This window comes from Misgurnus anguillicaudatus, chromosome 11 (assembly GCF_027580225.2).
Source record: "Misgurnus anguillicaudatus chromosome 11, ASM2758022v2, whole genome shotgun sequence".
In the NCBI taxonomy this organism is placed as follows: Eukaryota; Metazoa; Chordata; class Actinopteri; order Cypriniformes; family Cobitidae; genus Misgurnus; species Misgurnus anguillicaudatus.
In genome coordinates, this window is record NC_073347.2 from 8,005,115 (window position 1) to 8,024,057 (window position 18,943).

Sequence of the window (18,943 nt, forward strand, 5' to 3'; positions counted from 1 at the left end):
GCTAAGGTGTTTTACCTGATTGCTAGGGTTTTTCACATGGTTGCTAGGCATTGCTAAGGTGTTTCACCTGGTTGCTAGGGTGCTTCACTTGGTTGCTAAGCATGCTAGGCCCCAGAAGCTGGCATTGCTAAGGTGTTTTACCTGATTGCTAGGGTTTTTTACGTGGTTGCTAGGCGTTGCTAAGGTGTTTCACCTGGTTGCTAGGGTGCTTCACCTGGTTGCTAAGCATGCTAGGCCCCAGAAACTGGCATTGCTAAGGTGTTTTATCTGATTGCTAGGGTGTTTCACGTGGTTGCTAGGCGTTGCTAAGGTGCTTCACCTGGTTGCTAAGGATGCTAGGCCCCAGAAGCTGGCATTGCTAAGGTGTTTTACCTGATTGCTATGTTTTTTTACGTGGTTGCTAGGCGGTGCTAAGGTGTTTCACCTGGTTGCTAGGGTGCTTCACCTGGTTGCTAAGCATGCTAGGCCCCAGAAACTGGCATTGCTAAGGTGTTTTATCTGATTGCTAGGGTGTTTCACGTGGTTGCTAGGCGTTGCTAAGGTGCTTCACCTGGTTGCTAAGGATGCTAGGCCCCAGAAGCTGGCATTGCTAAGGTGTTTTACCTGATTGCTAGGGTGTTTCACATGGTTGCTAGGCGTTGCTAAGGTGTTTCACCGGGTTGCTACTGTAGGCATTGCTAAGGTGTTTCACCAGACTTCTAGGCATTGTTAAGGTGTTTCACCTGGTTGCTAGGGTGTTTCACCTGGTTGCCAAGCATTGCTAAGCCCCAAAAACTGCCATTGCTAAGGTGTTTTACCTGGTTGCTACAGTAGGCATTGCTAAGGTGTTTCACTCGATTGCTAGGCATTGCTAAATTGTTTCACCTGGTTGCTAAGTCTTGTTAGGCCCCAGAAGCTGGCATTGCTTAGGTGTTTTACCTGGTTGCTATTTTAGGTGTTGCTAAAGTGTTTCACCTGGTTGCTTGGGTGCTTCACCTGATTGCTAAGCATGCTAGGCCCCAGAAGCTGGCATTGCTAAGGTGTTTTACCTGATTGCTAGGGTGCTTCACTTGGTTGCTAAGCATGCTAGGCCCCAGAAGCTGGCATTGCTAAGGTGTTTTATCTGATTGCTAGGGTGTTTCACGTGGTTGCTAGGCGTTGCTAAGGTGCTTCACCTGGTTGCTAAGGATGCTAGGCCCCAGAAGCTGGCATTGCTAAGGTGTTTTACCTGGTTGCTATTTTAGGTGTTGCTAAGGTGTTTCACCTGGTTGCTAGGGTGCTTCACCTGGTTGCTAAGCATGCTAGGCCCCAGAAGCTGGCATTGCTAAGGTGTTTTACCTGATTGCTATGGTTTTTTACGTGGTTGCTAGCCGGTGCTAAGGTGTTTCACCTGGTTGCTAGGGTGCTTCACCTGGTTGCTAAGCATGCTAGGCCCCAGAAACTGGCATTGCTAAGGTGTTTTATCTGATTGCTAGGGTGTTTCACGTGGTTGCTAGGCGTTGCTAAGGTGCTTCACCTGGTTGCTAAGGATGCTAGGCCCCAGAAGCTGGCATTGCTAAGGTGTTTTACCTGGTTGCTATTTTAGGTGTTGCTAAGGTGTTTCACCTGGTTGCTAGGGTGCTTCACTTGGTTGCTAAGCATGCTAGGCCCCAGAAGCTGGCATTGCTAAGGTGTTTTACCTGATTGCTATGGTTTTTTACGTGGTTGCTAGGCGGTGCTAAGGTGTTTCACCTGGTTGCTAGGGTGCTTCACCTGGTTGCTAAGCATGCTAGGCCCCAGAAACTGGCATTGCTAAGGTGTTTTATCTGATTGCTAGGGTGTTTCACGTGGTTGCTAGGCGTTGCTAAGGTGCTTCACCTGGTTGCTAAGGATGCTAGGCCCTAGAAGCTGGCATTGCTAAGGTGTTTTATCTGATTGCTACGGTGTTTCACATGGTTGCTAGGCGTTGCTAAGGTGTTTCACCTGGTTGCTACTGTAGGCATTGCTAAGGTGTTTCACCAGACTTCTAGGCATTGTTAAGGTGTTTCACCTGGTTGCTAGGGTGTTTCACCTGGTTGCCAAGCATTGCTAAGCCCCAAAAACTGCCATTGCTAAGGTGTTTTACCTGGTTGCTACAGTAGGCGTTGCTAAGGTGTTTCACCCGATTGCTAGGCATTGCTAAATTGTTTCACCTGGTTGCTAAGTGTTGTTAGGCCCCAGAAGCTGGCATTGCTTAGGTGTTTTACCTGGTTGCTATTTTAGGTGTTGCTAAGGTCTTTCCTCCCGTTTGCTTTGGTGCTTCACCTGATTGCTAAGCATGCTAGGCCCCAGAAGCTGGCATTGCTAAGGTGTTTCACCTGGTTGCTAAGCATGCTAGGTTCCAGAAGCTGGCATTGCTAAGGTGTTTCACCTCGTTGCTAGGGTGTTTCACCTGGTTGCTAGGGTGTTTCACCTGATTGCTAGGTTTGCTAAGGTGTTTCACCAGGTTGCTTGGGTTTTTTCCCCTGATTGTTAGGCATTGCTAGGCTCCAGAAACTGGTTTCTAGGCGTTCCTAAGGTGTTTCACCTGGTGTCTAAGGTGTTTAACCTGGTTGCTAGGCATTGCTAGGGCCCAGAAGCCGGTTGCTAGGCATTGCTAAGGTCTGTCAACTGGTTGCTAGGGTGTTTCACCTGGTTGTTAGACATTGCTAAGGTGTGTCACCTGGTTGCTAGGTTGTTTCGCCTAATTCTTAGGCATAGCTAGACCCCAGAAGCTGGTTTCTAGATATTGCTGAGGTGTTTTAAGTAGTTGCAAGGGTGTTTTACCTAATTGCTAAGCTTTGCTAGGCCCCAAAAACCAGTTGCTTGGTGTTGCTAAGGTGTGTTACAAGGTTGGTAGGGTGTTTCACCTGGTTGCTAGACGTTGATAGGTCAAAGAAGCTGATTATTAGACATTTAATTGTGATCAATTATTATCTCGGGTCTAATTTTGAATGTGCACAAAACTGACCGGATAAAGAGAAGCAGGGTGTTTTACAGTAAATATAGTGGCACTGATTGTTAAAGTCAAAAACTGCAATAGGTTGAGTGTTGCAATGTTTTCACAATGGCTCATTTTATTAATTGAAGTACTTAAGTACTAATTGTTCATTGATATTGTAAGTTCACTGACACATTTGTGTTTTACCATTACACATGATGCATTCAAACATTTGTTGTTGTAAGTAGTCTGAATATGTGACTGACCTGCAGGCTGAAAGCAGTGGATGAGAAGGAGGAAACAGCTCTGATAGGGTCGTATAACATGGAATAGCCACTGCATTATAAAACCCCACCTAAAACATGAGTAAAAACATGACTTTAGTATTACTCAAACAAACATGACTGACAGCTAACAATGTTTCATTCAAACAATATTACAGTTCCATTATCTAGCAAGCAGCCTACCTAGGTGTTTCAACCAAAGCAATTTGGCTTAAAAAAAAAGACTGGTCATGACAAAAAGTTTACCTGTCCCTGGGGAACCTCATGCTTCTTATCTCTGTCCATCATAGGAATGGGTTGGATTCCAATCTTTTTCATCTCATCTCCCTGCCATTATAAAATATATTTTGTTACAAAAAATAAAATTGTAATAATCATTTGTTTTATTTAAATTGTTTGTGATAATGCACATTTTATTTTATAGGATTGATGTTTGGCTAATGTTTCATCATACCTCAGCCCAAAATTCAGCATAAATGTCATTGGCCGTGAGTCGTGTGACGTGCCATAGTTTGGTAACAGAGCAAAGATCACAGGCGGTCATCATCAGACCAATCACACGGTCCCTGTGAAAGACAATTTACCAGTCAACAAATCTTTTAACTGAAGATAAAAATATCTCTATTACTGGGTTAATTTCTGTATGGATGAAGGGAACGACCTCTGACCTATGTGCACGGTTGTTCAGGTCCAGTGCCCCTGTGGCCAGCAGCTCAGTTAGTTGCTTGCGATTGCCGAAGTAAAGTGCAAGGTCGGTGGCGATGATGGCCTTCCTGATGATCTCCAGAACCTGCTCATACTCACTGGAAGTCAGGTTGGAGAAAATATTGTGCCCTTCCAGCTATGGGAAAAAAGAGATCAATAAAAAAGCAAAAAGCTCCACTTATAGGGCATTTGGCTCTACTGGAAACTGAAGGGTCATCCAACCGATCACTGGCTACTAAAGGACATTGAAAGAATTTGAAGGTCTACCTCAGGTGTGTCCAACCCTGCTCCTGGTGAGCTACCGCCCTGCAGACTTCAGCTCCTACACACTTGTCTGTAATTATCAAGCAACCCTGAACACCTTGATTAACTGCTTTAGCGGTGTTTGATTGGGGTTGGAGCTTAAAACTGCAGGAAGGTACTCAGTGGCGGCCAGTGACTTCTTTTTTCGAGGAAGTTCGTCACAACATGTATGTAGCCCGTCATGTTTGTGGTTCCTTATTTCAAAATATTTGTTCGGCACGTCGAGTGATCTCATGTGTCTCACGTGTCTTGCCAAAACAAATGCCTGCTGCAGATGCGCCCAAAGGGTTTATGATAAAAGAGACGCCTGCGTTTGCCAGATACTCACATAATCTCATGCGTAATCAGAGGTTACTGTTTAGGGAGTGTCTTGCGTGTATTTTGTGAATGTGAGCATCTCTTTTATTATAAACGGTTTTGACATGTGTGCAACAGGTACCCACTTCGACAAAACACGTGATGCACATTGTTTTACGCAACAAACAAATATTTTTATAAAGCAAGCAACACACATGACGAACACTTACTTTGAATTTGCGCCCCTCGGATGAGCAGTCATGAGCCACCACTAACGGTACTGTAGCTCACCAAGAGCAGTCTTACATAAGAAAAATCTTACATATTGTGGTTTTAAAAACTTTCGGTAAAAATTTTATTTTCATAATAAGGTTGACATTTGCATGGAATTGCTACAATCTGTAGGAAGTAATGTTTGTAATTCTTGCAATAATTCTTCTTTTAACTGCTATTTATTGTTGTTTACTGCAGATTTTTAAAGGGACACTTCACTTTTTTTGAAAATATTCTAATTTCCATCTCCCCCAGAGTTAAACATTTGAGCTTCACCGTTTTGGAATCCATTCAGCCGATCTCCGGGTCTGGCGCTAGCACCCCCAGCACAGCTCAGCAAAGGTTTTTAATATTTTCCCAATTTAATAAAACTTGACTTTTCTGTAGTTACATCGTGTACTAAGACCGACAGAAAATGAAAAGTTGTGATTTTCTAGGCAGATATGGTTAGGAACTATACAATCATTCTGGCGTAATACTCAAGGACTTTGCTGCCGTAACATGGCTGCAGCAGGCGTATTGATATTATACACTGCCTGAAACTAGTCCCCTTGGTTACTTTCAATAGCAGGGGGACTATTTTCAGGCACTGCGCAACATCATCGCGCCTCCTGCAATCCAAACTCTTTGGTATTTTTTTAGCGTGATGCTAATGATCTAATCAGATTCAATGGATTATGCTAAGCTATGCCAAAAGTGGTACCGCCAGACCCGGAAAACGGCAAAACTCAAATGTTCAACCCCACGGGAGCCAGAAAATTAGCCTATTATCAAAACAATGGAGTTATGTTGGGTATAAAAAATATATAAAGAAGCAATGTAAGATGTTAAAGCAACACTATGTAGTTTCCATGTAAAAATGACTTACAGCTCCCCCATGTGGTTGAAAAGCGCAACAGTGCCTGGTATCAGACACTCTTCTGCAGGCAGGGGGAGGGGCGGGGCTGGTGCTCTACCCTCCACCGCCACTTTCAGAGTGTGCTTGTAGCAGCTAGGAGGCTGCTCAGGTTGCAGCAACAGTACAATTTGTCCAGTTAAAAGTTGTTCTACCACTGAAATAATTTTAGAGACATTATTAAAAGACAAAAAAACTACATAGTGTTGCTTTAAAAGCTGGAAGCAGGAGAAGTCTACCAGTCAAAAGTTTAGGTACATTTATTTAAAAACTGAAAAAAAACCAAAGTTATGTATTGTTAAGTTTGTCTTGATTATAAAACAAACAAACTGGAGGTGTATTTGAAGAGTTTCGTTGGAAAACGAGATAAAGCCATTTTTTAACATTTTTGTCAAAACATTACGTTATCATGTTATTATTTTGTTTTATGGTGCTGTATTTTTTATGTTATGAAGGTTTTAAATCAAAACAAACCAACTGCAGTTGAATTGATATTAATTGGAATGCACAACCAAAAAATGAGATTTCTGAAAAATGTAAAAAACGGATTTATCTCGTATATTTCCACACATAGTGTATTTGAGCTTTACCTGCAGGATGGACACCGTCTGTGAAAAATGATGCTGTTCCATGGTGGAGGTGGAATACAGAGCAGCCAGCGGATGATCAAACTTCTGCAGATAACTGTTACTGTAGCCGCGGTGGTCCAGGTCATGACATAAGCAGGCGATGAGCAAGCCTTTCCTCTGGTAGAGACAGACAAGCAGAAGAAGAGATGAGGTCATGTTTATCATGCAGTATACAGAGGGAATCTTGTGGATGAGCTGCTGACCTCGAGCTCAGTGAAGATCCCCGTGGTCTTCTGCAGGATGGCATACATACAGTGTGCTACCGTCACAGCGTGCTTCCAGTTGTGATATGGAACTCTTCTGTAATTTTTCCGCACTGACATTGTAAAGCGACACAGTTTCTCCAGCTCAAAACTTTAAGAAAAACAAAGAGAGTGTGTTAGAAATGAAGAACTGTTGATTTATTGCATTTTAAAAATCATGATACATCTAAACAAAGAGTGAAGTAAAAGCCATTTTAATGTTTGTGACCTGTGCTGGCAAAATGAGCCTGAAATGTAAAAAAAAATGATTTACATTTTTACATAAAAAACATTGATGTGTCGGAATCTGATAGATAATAACAGAGCTACACCTGTTTGAAGTTGATAAAGTCAGCAAAGTCAATTTTGAGAAAACTCAAGTTAAAGATGTTTAAGGGTTCCAAAACAAAATCACTGGTAAAACTAATAGATTTAGCACACACAAAGTCAAAAACAATATCTATAGGAAAAATATTAGTTCAGCTTATATTGACATTGTTATTGACATTGCGACAGACAGCTTTAAGATCTACTGTAATGCAAGGATCTAATGTAATGTTACACATCAGATATTTTTTTCCTCAACAGTTAACCAAACATTCACTTACAGGTCACGTTCTTCCTGATACCATTTTGTAAACCCTAGTTAGTATGTAATGTTGCTATAATAGCATAAATAATACCTGTAAAATGATAAAGCTCAAAGTTCACTGCCAGGCGATATATTTTCTTCAATAGAATTCCTCTTTAAAAGCCTACAACGAACGGCCGGTTTGGACTACAGCCCTCTATTTCCTGCTTTAATGACGTCAGTAAAACAGTTCGTTGACTAAACCCCGCCCACAGGAATACGTCAGTCACCAGCTTTGGCTCAAACGGCTCTGGTAAGCTAAGCTGCTATCGAATCACAACACACTAAACAAACTACACAATCAGAACTCATTACGTATTTCTGAAGGAGGAACTTCATAGAACAAGGAAGACATCAGCCTGTTTTGAGGACAGTGAAAACGGCGCTATACAGAGAAGTACATTGTGTGAAAAATGCCGCGCTTTTTTACACGTGTAACATGAACACGTGTTATATTGCCCACTATAAACACAATCAAAGCTTCAAAATCACAGACAGAACGGGAGCTTTAAGACATAACAGATAATATCTGCATGAATTCTTGTTAAAACTGATTTTTCAAAACTGTAATTCTGTGCATTTGTGTATATATTGAGGTCTGATCTAAAATGTCAGACATGCATGTGAATTGATACGGATTTTTGTATAGGTTAAGCATTAAGGACGTTACACCTCTCAGAAAACGTACAAATAAAGATTATTTTAGATGACTTTTTAGATCATTGAGATTGCTAGATGAGGGTTATTTTTATAAACGCAACAATTTCGACCAAAATCGACATTTATACTTTCTTTTGCCTTTAAATTAGACACATTCAGACTCATTTTGCCAGCATGGGTCACATATATTGTGTTAAAATGATTGGTAGTTACACAAGTTATGACTGTCACTTTGCTGTGTCCTTTCATCACAATCATGAATTTTGTCAGTGATAAAAGTTAGTGTATGTGTTTATCAAGGAGACAACATTGTCAGTGAAGGCCATGTCTGATATGTACAGTATCATGTGACACAAAGAAAAATCAAGGCCAATATTACAAGTGTTTGAAGAAAACAATTTCACTACTTTCACAAGTTTAGGGTCAATTACTGTACTCACATACTTATTAATATTTGTTGCACATTTTAGAGTAATAGTAAACTATGGAAAATACAGGTAGGTGAAAATTATGTTTAGATGAAAAAAGGTATTAAATAAAAACCAAAACATTTTTTAACAGCAGTTCTTGGCTCTTGTTGGCTGCATTTCCGTCATTATTTAGTCAAAGTCTTTAATTTTATTTAATAATTTATTTACATAAATTTAGTCATCTATGTTTTTTTATGGTGAGATTAATCCCATTGGACTTTGGGAGGAAATGGGAGTCCGATTTATAGTCGTGCGTAATTTCTACTCTGGCCTTCTTGCTGTGAAGCTACAGTGCTATCCACTTAACCTATTGAAAAAGGTTTGTAAGGTTAAAGGAACGTATTTCACTGAACTGACCATAAACTTTGAGTATAAGTGTGTGTAAAACAAAAACTTTTTTTCAGGAATGTAAAGAATCATGTTTAGTTTGTTAATGTTATGATTAAGTTAATCTAAATGTTTAAGTTTACCAAAGAATGTAATAAAAAAAATGCATAAACTGAGACAAAAAGACTAAATTAGCAAAAACATTATTCTCTTATTATGCATGTACCTGTATATGAAGAGCTCAGATGCAAAATCCCTAAATGCATCTGACATGTTTTCAAGCATTTTTTATTCGACTCTTAATGATTCTGCCAACAAAACTGTATTTTTGAATAAAGCAAAAGTATTTGGTATATAATACGTGTCAAGAGGATTCGGTTAATAACATGATCTCATTTTTGACTGAGGTGGCATTTAGAGGCTTTTGCATCTGAGCTCCTCATATGTTTATTGATTTTATTAAATCCACAGAGCCATCTTTTACCATGCAAGAATGTCTTTTCCTGTTGCTATACATATTTACCTGCTTTCCCCGCATGAATTATGAACCATGTTCACAAAGATCGCAGGCCAAAGTTCTTCAAAAGGGGCGATGTCAAAGTGAAACCTTGGAAAGAGAAAAAAGATTTTTTGCAGGTTTTGTGCTTGTATATCACATCTACTAAACATTGTTATATCATTTAACTGATGCACAATACTGTAAGTGCACATATCATAAAAATTTAGAGCTGGAGTCTGTTATAAAACCAATTGACCTTTTTTTTACTAAACGTTTGCAAGTGCAATACGATAAATATTCAGTGAATAAACACATCCATTTATGATTCAATTTCATTATGATTTTAGAGTCACAACCACACATTATAATAACTGTTCAATAAAATAATATATCAGTTAAAGACTTCTTTTTAGACGCAAGCATTGATGTATTAGAGGGTGAACTCACAGTTCAATCTCTTTATATATAACTGAAGGAAGTGAGAGTTGCGTGAGGGTCTTCCACTCCTCTGACGTGCAGATACTGTGGTAAGACAGCTTCTCCATTGTCACCCGATAAATACACTCTGAATGTCTTATCCGGTGATACATCTACAGAAACACACACACACACACAAATATACACCCCATATACGTAAATGCAAAATATTCATGCAAAATATCATCTGTGTGGTATTACTGTTCATATATAACAGACATCTGTCTATCTGCCTACAGCATGAATAATAATTAAAGGTGTCATATTATCAGACTTTTTAAGATGTCAAATAAATCGTTGGTCTCCCCAGAGTACATGTAAAGTTTTAGCTCAAAATATCATATAGATAATTTATTATAGCATGATAAAATCGACACTATGTAGGTGTGAGCAAAAACATGGCGTTTTTGGGTGCTTGCAGAGAATGGTTACCAAAACTAAGTTACTGGGTTGTTATTTGTCACATTTTCTAGGTTGATAGAAGCACTGGGGACCCAATTATAGCACTTAAACTTGGAAAAAGTGATTTAAGTTATTTTAGCTATTTATGAACTGTATTATAAATTGGTGGTAACAAGAATCTTGTTCGTAAAAGTAATTTCAGAGAATAGTTTCTAACATTATAAATGTTAGAAATCTATTGCTGAAACACGTTACAAAGACTTTTAACCATGTAGTACTGAATTGTTAAGTTTAATTCCAACAATGTGGAAAAACTGTTTGGAAAAAGTGAGCATAAGTGAACATAATCGTGAGCATTAATTCAGGTTGTATCGCTGTTAGAAAGTTAAGGGAGACGGGCGGCAGCTTTCCCGCAAGTGGGCGTGGTTTCAGGGCCAAAAGCGCACACGCCCCCAGCGTCTGAGAGAAGATAACCCTGCATATCTTTCCAAGATTTTGAAAACGTATTTTATTTACTTGCCGCTTTTTTAATCATTCAAATTTGTCTGGATGGATAGTAACATGTTTTTTTTATGTGGTGTGACAAACTGAAAACACATTTAAAGACGGGGTGCATGATCTCTGAGAGCCATTAATATTTCAAATCACCTAAACAAACACGCCCCTACCCCAATAGAATCTGGACCTTCTTTTAATAGACCCTTCCCACCAAGCGTGCCACACAAGCCCTGAAAAGTGAAGCCAAAACATCTCGGTCGCCCTCCAGTGGTCCCATAGGTCATAAACCCCGCCTCCACATGTTATTCAATGGGACTTGAGACCAACTATATATTTAATTTAATTACAACTCAATTATCTTTTTTCCGAAGCTGGTTTCTGTCATTTACTGTAGTTTTTATCACGCTTATGTTTGTTTTTAAAATAAGTTTGTTTTTAGTTAGTTATTTAATGCTATAAAAACGGTGGTGTCACCACATGATTGACAGCTGTGATATGCACATTCTGCGAGGGCGGGGCCTTGCTTTCGCGGCTTTACTTCCTGCTCAATACTCTGCAGGACTGGTCCTGAAATCGCTACTGCGCAGACTCAAGACCCAAGATGTCAGCGCCGTATCAGGACACTGGCGGCTTCACTTTTTATCAATGGAAGAGAGCGAACAGGCGTCGTCCATCTTTTTACAGTCTATGCTTCCAACACATACGCAACCCAGCCAATGATGTCGGTTCGTAGACACGCCCCTTACTGCTGATTGGCTACAAGTGTGTTTTGGTAGTCAGCCCGACTCCCTTTTCCAAAGTGTCTTTCAAAAATCATACCCCCTACCTTTAATTTCAGACTTTACACCTACTTTAACCTTCAGTCTACCATGAATACATCACATACAACAGAACCAAAACCAAAAACATTACTATTTAGTCCCATTACAAAGGGTAGAAATAGACGGGATATTATTGAATATAACTTTAAAAGTTATCGGATGAAGAAAAAAGTCATGTAGGATAGTATTAAGGTAAGTCATTTTTATTTTTGGGTGAACTATTAATTTATGCTTCAATAACTGTAAAAGCTGCTATAAGTCTTATGTGACATTTGAGGGGTAGGACATCATGACCATGCTGGGGCAAACTATAAACTTCATAACTTAACAGTAATGTAACATTCACCCTGGTAATTCAAATACTGTAGCACACTCCTGTGTTTAAAGTATAATGGTTGCTTGGCCCTGTTTTAATCATTGTTTGTTGTACATCATCGACTACAGACGTCCTGCTAGATTGCAGATCAATGTCAACTGTACAAGCACTTACATTTGCACAGTGTAAGGCCAAAGCACAGAAGACAGCAAACATCTTAAAGTTGTTTTCATCAGTTTTCGTGAAGGCACTTCCTCCCAGCTTATTCACCATCTGAACGACGCCGATCACACTCCCGTGGCTCACTATGGGCATGCACAGGATGTTACGCGTCGTGTAGCCAGTGTAGAGATCGACTTCTCTGTGAAAAGCAGAACAGACAACAGGGAAATACACAGACGAGCCAGAAAACCTATAATGCTTGTATGATTGAGTTAAAGACCCAATGCTTTCAAGTGCTGCTTCATCTGAAGCTGCTTAACTTAATCAACTTATTCTAGATTTACTTAAATCAGAAAGACTCTTTTATCTGAAATATCTATTACAACACGCACAATAATGTTCCAATGTTTTGTGCCAATCTGCTGGTAAAACTTTTTTTGATATCACTGTGAATTATGAAATTAAATATGAGATTCAATGAGAGTTAATAATAATAATAAAAAAAACGTTTGTTCCTATAGCGCATGGCAATATAAATACCAAACAACACTGTAACTGTTTGTCCAACCAATGGAAGTTTAAAAATGGTTTAAAATGCAATTTTACTTTTGCATTTCTCTATGATGCTAACTGAGGATAATCCAAAAATGAAAATTTTTATTACCTGTTGAAACGAGGGTCTGCATAGGCATCTGGAATATTTAAAACTTCTCCCGTTCGTGCCACCTGACCTGCTATTCCCTTATCTATAGAAAACCTGTGAATGGGGTTCAAGGTTAATGTCTAAACTGTCCCCTAAACTGTTTAGATGTTTAAGTGATTTTACAGTAATGCATTCAGATGTTTTAAGACTGAAGATGTAATATGATGGTAAAAAAATAGAAAAAAATTAATACAATGTCTTTTTGCATGTAAACCGTGACTCATGCACATTTTTATTTTCATTACAAACTTATTTGGATTATAACAGAGATTTTGGGGGACTTAATTATCATAAAAAATGTCAATGTAGTATAACTGCAGAGGTCACAGGCTGGTTTACAATAAAACACACATACTACTGATAAATTGTATATATTTAACTCTTTCCCCGCCAGCATTTGTAGAAAAAGTTGCCATCCGCACCAGCATTTTATATGACTTTTTAAATGATTTTTTTAATGAAAAGTTTAATGAAAAGCCTAATGAAAGTTTAATGAAAGCCTTCCAGAACATTTTCTTCTTTGAATATATAAACATACAATATATCAAATAAAAGAACAGACCCTCTGCTTAAAAAAAAACTATAACTATACTATCCTATCTACGGAGCCCCTAAGGGTACATGTAGAAAAAATTAAATAAAGTTTAGTTTCGCGTGCGCACATGAAACTAAACTTAAAAAAAAAAATTCTTCACAGGAAGGTTTCACGTGAGCACGCGAAAGTTTCACGTGAGCACATAAAATTAAACTTTAGTTTTTTTTACTCCAATGTCACCTTAGGGGCTCGGAAGCTATCTATATGTTATATAAGTTGGATGAGAGCGCCACCTAGAGCATAATAGCAAAAAAATATGGATTGGCGTAAAAACTTTTTCTCATCAATGGCAATGCACACCCTAAAATGTACACCATAAAAAGTGAGAGTTGGATATACTTAAAAAAATTCAATTGGTAACACTTCAATAATTAAGTTTTATCAACTTAAATTTTCTCACTTTAAGTGAAATGTAAGTTTAAAAAATAATTTTTAGGTGTTAACAATTGAGTTGGTGTTACCAAGTACTCTTTAAGCAAAATATAGTTTATTTTTTTTGAAGAGGTCAAATATGTGCTCTTCACAGGTTTTATAAGCTTTACCCTCAAGTCTTTGTTGGTTTATGTACTATATTAAAGCAGTAAAGACTATCAATAATAATAATAATTCAATAATAATTTCCTAAATTTCTTAATGTTTAAATTCTTATTAAATCTTATAGTATAGTATATTTTAACATATAGTACATCAATTTCTTTTCTTCCAAAATCAGTCAGTGATGGTTTAAGTTGACAGGTATGAGTGAGGGATTGTCACCGCTCACCTAATTTCTTTGGTTTTCCTGAAGACAGGTTTCCCTTCATTCTCCTCACCGATATCAAACAGGTCAGAGTAGAGCTCTTTGTTATTATGATCCACCTGGAAGAGCGCACACCTGTCCGCATTAACCAGGTTTTTTGCATATATCTGAAACACAAATGCAAATGAACATTTCCACAACAAAACAATTTATGCACGGTATACTAAAATACAAAAATTTTATTCCAGAGGCAGTATTTGGTCATTTTGAGGTCATAAAAGTCATTTTTGTAAAAATTCCTGTTCTCATAGTGCATTATATAGTACATTGTCAGATAAAGTGGTCAAAAAAATGGTCCCAAGCTATCATTGGAGGAGTACCATTTTAAAAGATACCATTTGGGTACAGATGTAAACATTTGGTGCCAATATGGATCTTTATTAATATTTATATTAATACTGTATGCACTCAGTGACAGCTATGGACCATTTTTTGACAATTTTTTTATAGTGTTGATAATAATATCTTAAATTGTATACAGATTTGACTCAATTTGTGTTAAAATCTTTGCACTCAAAGGCTTCTGTTAAAATGCTTTAGTTATGCACAATAACATAAATTGTGCATAAATATACATTTCAAGCAAACAAAAATAAAGTGTATAAATTGATTAAATACTGCCCGCAACTGATGTTTCTTACTAATTTATTTCTTGTAACTTTGTCGCACATCATGTTTTACCCCCCAACGTAACTTCTGCTTTAGGAAATGTTTGCCAAATTTAAAAAAATCTTTTAGTCACATGACTAGCTTTGAAAGTATACACTTGGAAAAACAAGACATCTGACAGATTCTGGGAAAGTGTCAGACATCGAGTCTGTCCTCATCCTGACCGGCTTGCATCACTTCCTGTGCTGCATCGCTCAACAGGAAAGACAGGAGAGAGACTTAAGGGAGTTATCTGATACACTGGGTGTATAAATTCACTTTGTTTGCGTGCGTGTGAGACCTCGAGAACACAAACATGTGCGTAAATGAGAGGACATTTAACAACAAGCCCAAGGCTGCTGGGTCGAGCAGCGTCTGATGAGGGTTATCACAGAACATGGCAAACAAATAAGAGAAGGCCTTTCATAGCACAGATTTCTTCGGCGTTGATGGTGACACAGACGAGCGACAGGAGAACAGCAAGTTTGTCCTCGTGAGTGAGCATGTGATGCTACTGAAAAAAGCAAAACGTACTCACCATGATATGTTCAAGTAGAGAATCTATTGCCACTATGTTGTCAAAGTACGTTCTGTTTGAAATGAAAATACAGGGAAAAGATATATCAACTTTAAAGGGAAACTGATTGTGATGACTGCTGTAACATAAAATTAGTTTCAAATATGTAATATTTTATATTTACATTCATGCATTTGGCAGATGCTTTCATTTAATGCAACTTACAGTGCATTACAAGTAAAAAAAAATCCTGGGTTTGAACCTATGACATTTTGCGCTGGTAACGCAATGCTCTACCACTGAGCTATGCAGGAGCTCTTGGGGGGCGTGTCTTCAATTGTTTCCAATAGTAGCAACGTGCTTTTCAAAAATGCCAGCAGTGGCTGGTTTTGTTCGCACTGAGCAAAGCATCACAGCTTTTTCTGCATACTGCACCTTATGTGAATGAACTTGTATGAAGTAAATTTTGTATTTTTGTAACAGCATCCAAATAAATATAAAAATAACATACTGCAAATGTAAATAAAACATGGTGTATTTATATTTTATAAATGAAAGTGTTTACCTTGAAACTTATTTTTCTTTATTATTGAGATTCAATGATAAATTTCACCATACAAGGAATGCAGTTGACTTTGTGTTAAACATCCCTACTGTACTTCCCAAGAAAGTTTATGTAAATAAGTAAACGGTTTTAAATTAATTAAATATAGTTATTGACATTGCATTTTTGTAAATTAAATGGCACAAATTGCTTTTGAAAACATGCAGTATAGAATGTTGCTAGTAAATGTTTAAAAACTTTAAGATTTTGGAGAAGATATTGGCCCTTTTTTCATAATTTTAGATGTTCAACGACTATTTAGAGCATTGGGATCGCTAGACTAGAGCTTAATGTCATATTTTTATGAAAACCTCCGACTCATTAAGGGGTGATTCACATAACGTGTCTTTTGCACACTCAAGTTCATTATTTCAAATGTAGGCTCATAATAGGTGGGCGACACGCACGTTTTTTTTCAGGTGCGTCCGCACCGCATCGAGTTACAAACATTTCAACCTTTCAGAATGTCGCAAGCGCACCGCAGGTCATGTGACAAGAATCTACGCTACGCGCCTAGCATTTTCCACACGTTTTTAGGCGCGACATGTGAACATTTACTGTCTAAGGCTATGTTAACATTAATGCGTTTACCTTTTAAAACGCATTACTTTTGCCACGTTTACGCCTTTCAATTACACTACGCCACCGCTTTCGACCCTCATAAACTGAGTCGTTCGTAAACGCTGAAGACCCTGTTTTAGTTTGAGAACTCGGGGGTTGCGCTGCCGTGTAAATGAACGTAGACGCTGTCATGTTAACAGCTGATGTTAACATGACAGCGCATCATTTTCAAAGTAAAAATTATTTAAAGCTATATCAGATTGTTTTAACATGTATCCTTATAGATACATGTTTGAGTATTGTTGGGTTTGAATATAGTTGTAATGTTGTTTATGTTTTGTTTTAATTTAGTTAGCTTATTACGAAAGATAGATTGTAATTTTAAACGTCATAAAGGGCGTTGTAAAGGCCAATATGAAGGGAGAATTGTAATGGGTCAGACATTATTTTCGAGTTTAATTTAAGTTTTGTTTGCTACTATAAAGTTATTTTACACTTTTATGCGCATGCCCAGTTACGTGATTGGTCATGTTTAATGCGTTTATGGTCATGTATAGTGTGGATAAAGATTCTTTTTAAAATGCCAGTATAAACGAGGATCGTTTTCATTTTAAAATGCCGTTTTAAAACGCAAATGCTCTAATGGGCTAAACCAAGTGTCAAATTGAAATTGCGCGCTGCATTAATCGCATGTTAATAAAATTAGTGCCGTTAAATGAATTTGCGTTAACGTGTTAATTTTGACAGCCATTATATATTTCGATTTTGATATTATATATAAATTAAATACACACACACACACAAATATATACATGAATATATATTTTGTAAATGTATACATGAATGTGTGTATTTATATATGAAGAGTTTGGTTCCAAAACGCAATAAATCCTTTTCGACAATCCTTTTTAATTTTGATAAAAATTTGTTTTCTATACCAAGAAAGTGACAAGATGAAAACCACTATTGTCTGTTACAAACGTTCACATAGCATCTTTAGGTTATACAGACATAAAAAATTCAAATCCATAATTTGATTGATTAATGGCATTAATCAAAACACTTCATTTGTCATATTAAGAACACTGTCATTGCTGCTGTCATCCATGGGACGTCGTTGCTGAACTTTTTTTGACAGCAATCAGCTGTAAAATGTTTTGGTCCTGCTCAATTTTCATTGACTTTGAGTAAAATAATGTAAAGTTTTTCATAAAATCCCCTGGGAGCATGACAGAAGCTTGATGCTGTCGTGTGAGAACAAGCAACAGCCGGCATTTTTCCTTCGCCCGAGTGCCTCTCTCGTAAATTATTCGATTTTGATGGCTTACGTTTCTTCCCTGCCACAGAAAACCACCAAAAGTTTATCAATGCCATAAAAGTATTATTTTGTTTTTGTTTGTTTGTTGATCACAAAGTACAATTGCATGTATTGTGTGTATTCAACACGCTGCCATTTTTGTTTACAATGCGTGGAATGGTGCGCTGTGATTTGTTGAGCGGCTTTATTGCATTCCGCAGAAAAGGAGGAGTGACGTTTATTGCATTTTGGGAAAAAATTTAAAAAAAGATGACAGAACAACACGGCGGATATTGGATTTTCCGCAAAATTAAGAATCCACTTTTTAATACTGACCTGATATAATACTGATTTTGGTGGTAACTCATTAAAAAAGGTGTTTATCACATTTTTGAACCAAACTCTTTTCATATATATATATATATATAATATATAATAAACACAATACACACACACAAATATATTGTGCAAACACAAACTTTAATTTTGTATGAGATTAATCGCAATTCATCTTTTGACAGCCCTACATTAGACACAAAGTCACTTACTTTGATACATCTAGAAGAAAATCATTAAGTTCAGTCTGTTTGGCGAGACCTCTGCAGACCTGAGAAGAAAACATGAGAGGAAAGTTTGAGTATGACAGTATTGCAGGTTCATTACAAACAATTAATACGTATAAAAAAAAATCAAACTTTAATCAAAATCTCAAAATGTAACGTACTTCCACCCTTTTGTGGTGATTTTTTTTATTTGAGCTCCATTTCTGAATGAAATGCCTGGTTTTCTATATCCAATCAATTCAAAGTGAAAACACAAACCACGCCCACTATGTTCCTCGTGTGATTTTCCATTTCATTCGTTAATACGTCATAATATGGAAGTATAGTCGATCGTGACTCCCTGTTCACAGACTTTAAAACACAGACTGTGGGCGCTTGGCAGCGTTATTTTTAGCTGAGGTGCTTTGGTTGCTATAATTGCCAACAATTGAAAAAAAATACGCTTGGCTAAGGAAAAAACTATTTGGTGTACACACAGTCTAAAAATGTTGCATGTTGTCAGTGTTTGTAGCCATATATTAGATCAATGTGAATTAGCCTTACAACTGCAACAATATAAAATCTTGTGGATTTTCTCCAAAAAACGCGAGAATGAGCTTAAGCGTCTTTGCCTGGGATAACTCTGAAGAAGGTTCAGGTCCCACAAAGGGAGCTTCTGTGACGCACAGGGACATCAAAACCCCAAAGTGGTGTCACTCACAGCCAGCAACTGTTCACATACAAACAAGCCTCCACTGTCATTAATTGCCCCTCCTGAGACACGTTTATGTTTAATGGTTGCTTACACAGGGCCGACCGGCAGCCTGATCCATGTACACAGTGGACTGCAGAAATCAAAACACGTGTGC

The 18,943-nt window shown here is 37.8% G+C and overlaps 1 protein-coding gene across 3 annotated transcripts in view; it reads right to left on the minus strand.

Annotated features, from left to right (window-relative positions):
• pde10a (phosphodiesterase 10A) overlaps positions 1 to 18,943 on the minus strand; it is a 137,379-nt gene that overhangs the window by 6,622 nt on the left and 111,814 nt on the right. For all 3 annotated transcript variants that reach the window (XM_073872959.1, XM_073872960.1, XM_073872961.1), the window contains exons 9-21: positions 18,081 to 18,139; positions 15,092 to 15,143; positions 13,870 to 14,012; positions 12,473 to 12,565; positions 11,821 to 12,007; positions 9,580 to 9,722; positions 9,157 to 9,240; positions 6,507 to 6,657; positions 6,265 to 6,420; positions 3,870 to 4,042; positions 3,656 to 3,767; positions 3,448 to 3,528; positions 3,184 to 3,272 (exon numbers count right to left, since the gene is read on the minus strand). In XM_073872959.1, the coding sequence (XP_073729060.1) occupies positions 3,184 to 3,272; positions 3,448 to 3,528; positions 3,656 to 3,767; positions 3,870 to 4,042; positions 6,265 to 6,420; positions 6,507 to 6,657; positions 9,157 to 9,240; positions 9,580 to 9,722; positions 11,821 to 12,007; positions 12,473 to 12,565; positions 13,870 to 14,012; positions 15,092 to 15,143; positions 18,081 to 18,139 (1,523 nt within the window). The remainder of the gene's footprint in view (positions 1 to 3,183; positions 3,273 to 3,447; positions 3,529 to 3,655; positions 3,768 to 3,869; positions 4,043 to 6,264; positions 6,421 to 6,506; positions 6,658 to 9,156; positions 9,241 to 9,579; positions 9,723 to 11,820; positions 12,008 to 12,472; positions 12,566 to 13,869; positions 14,013 to 15,091; positions 15,144 to 18,080; positions 18,140 to 18,943) is intronic.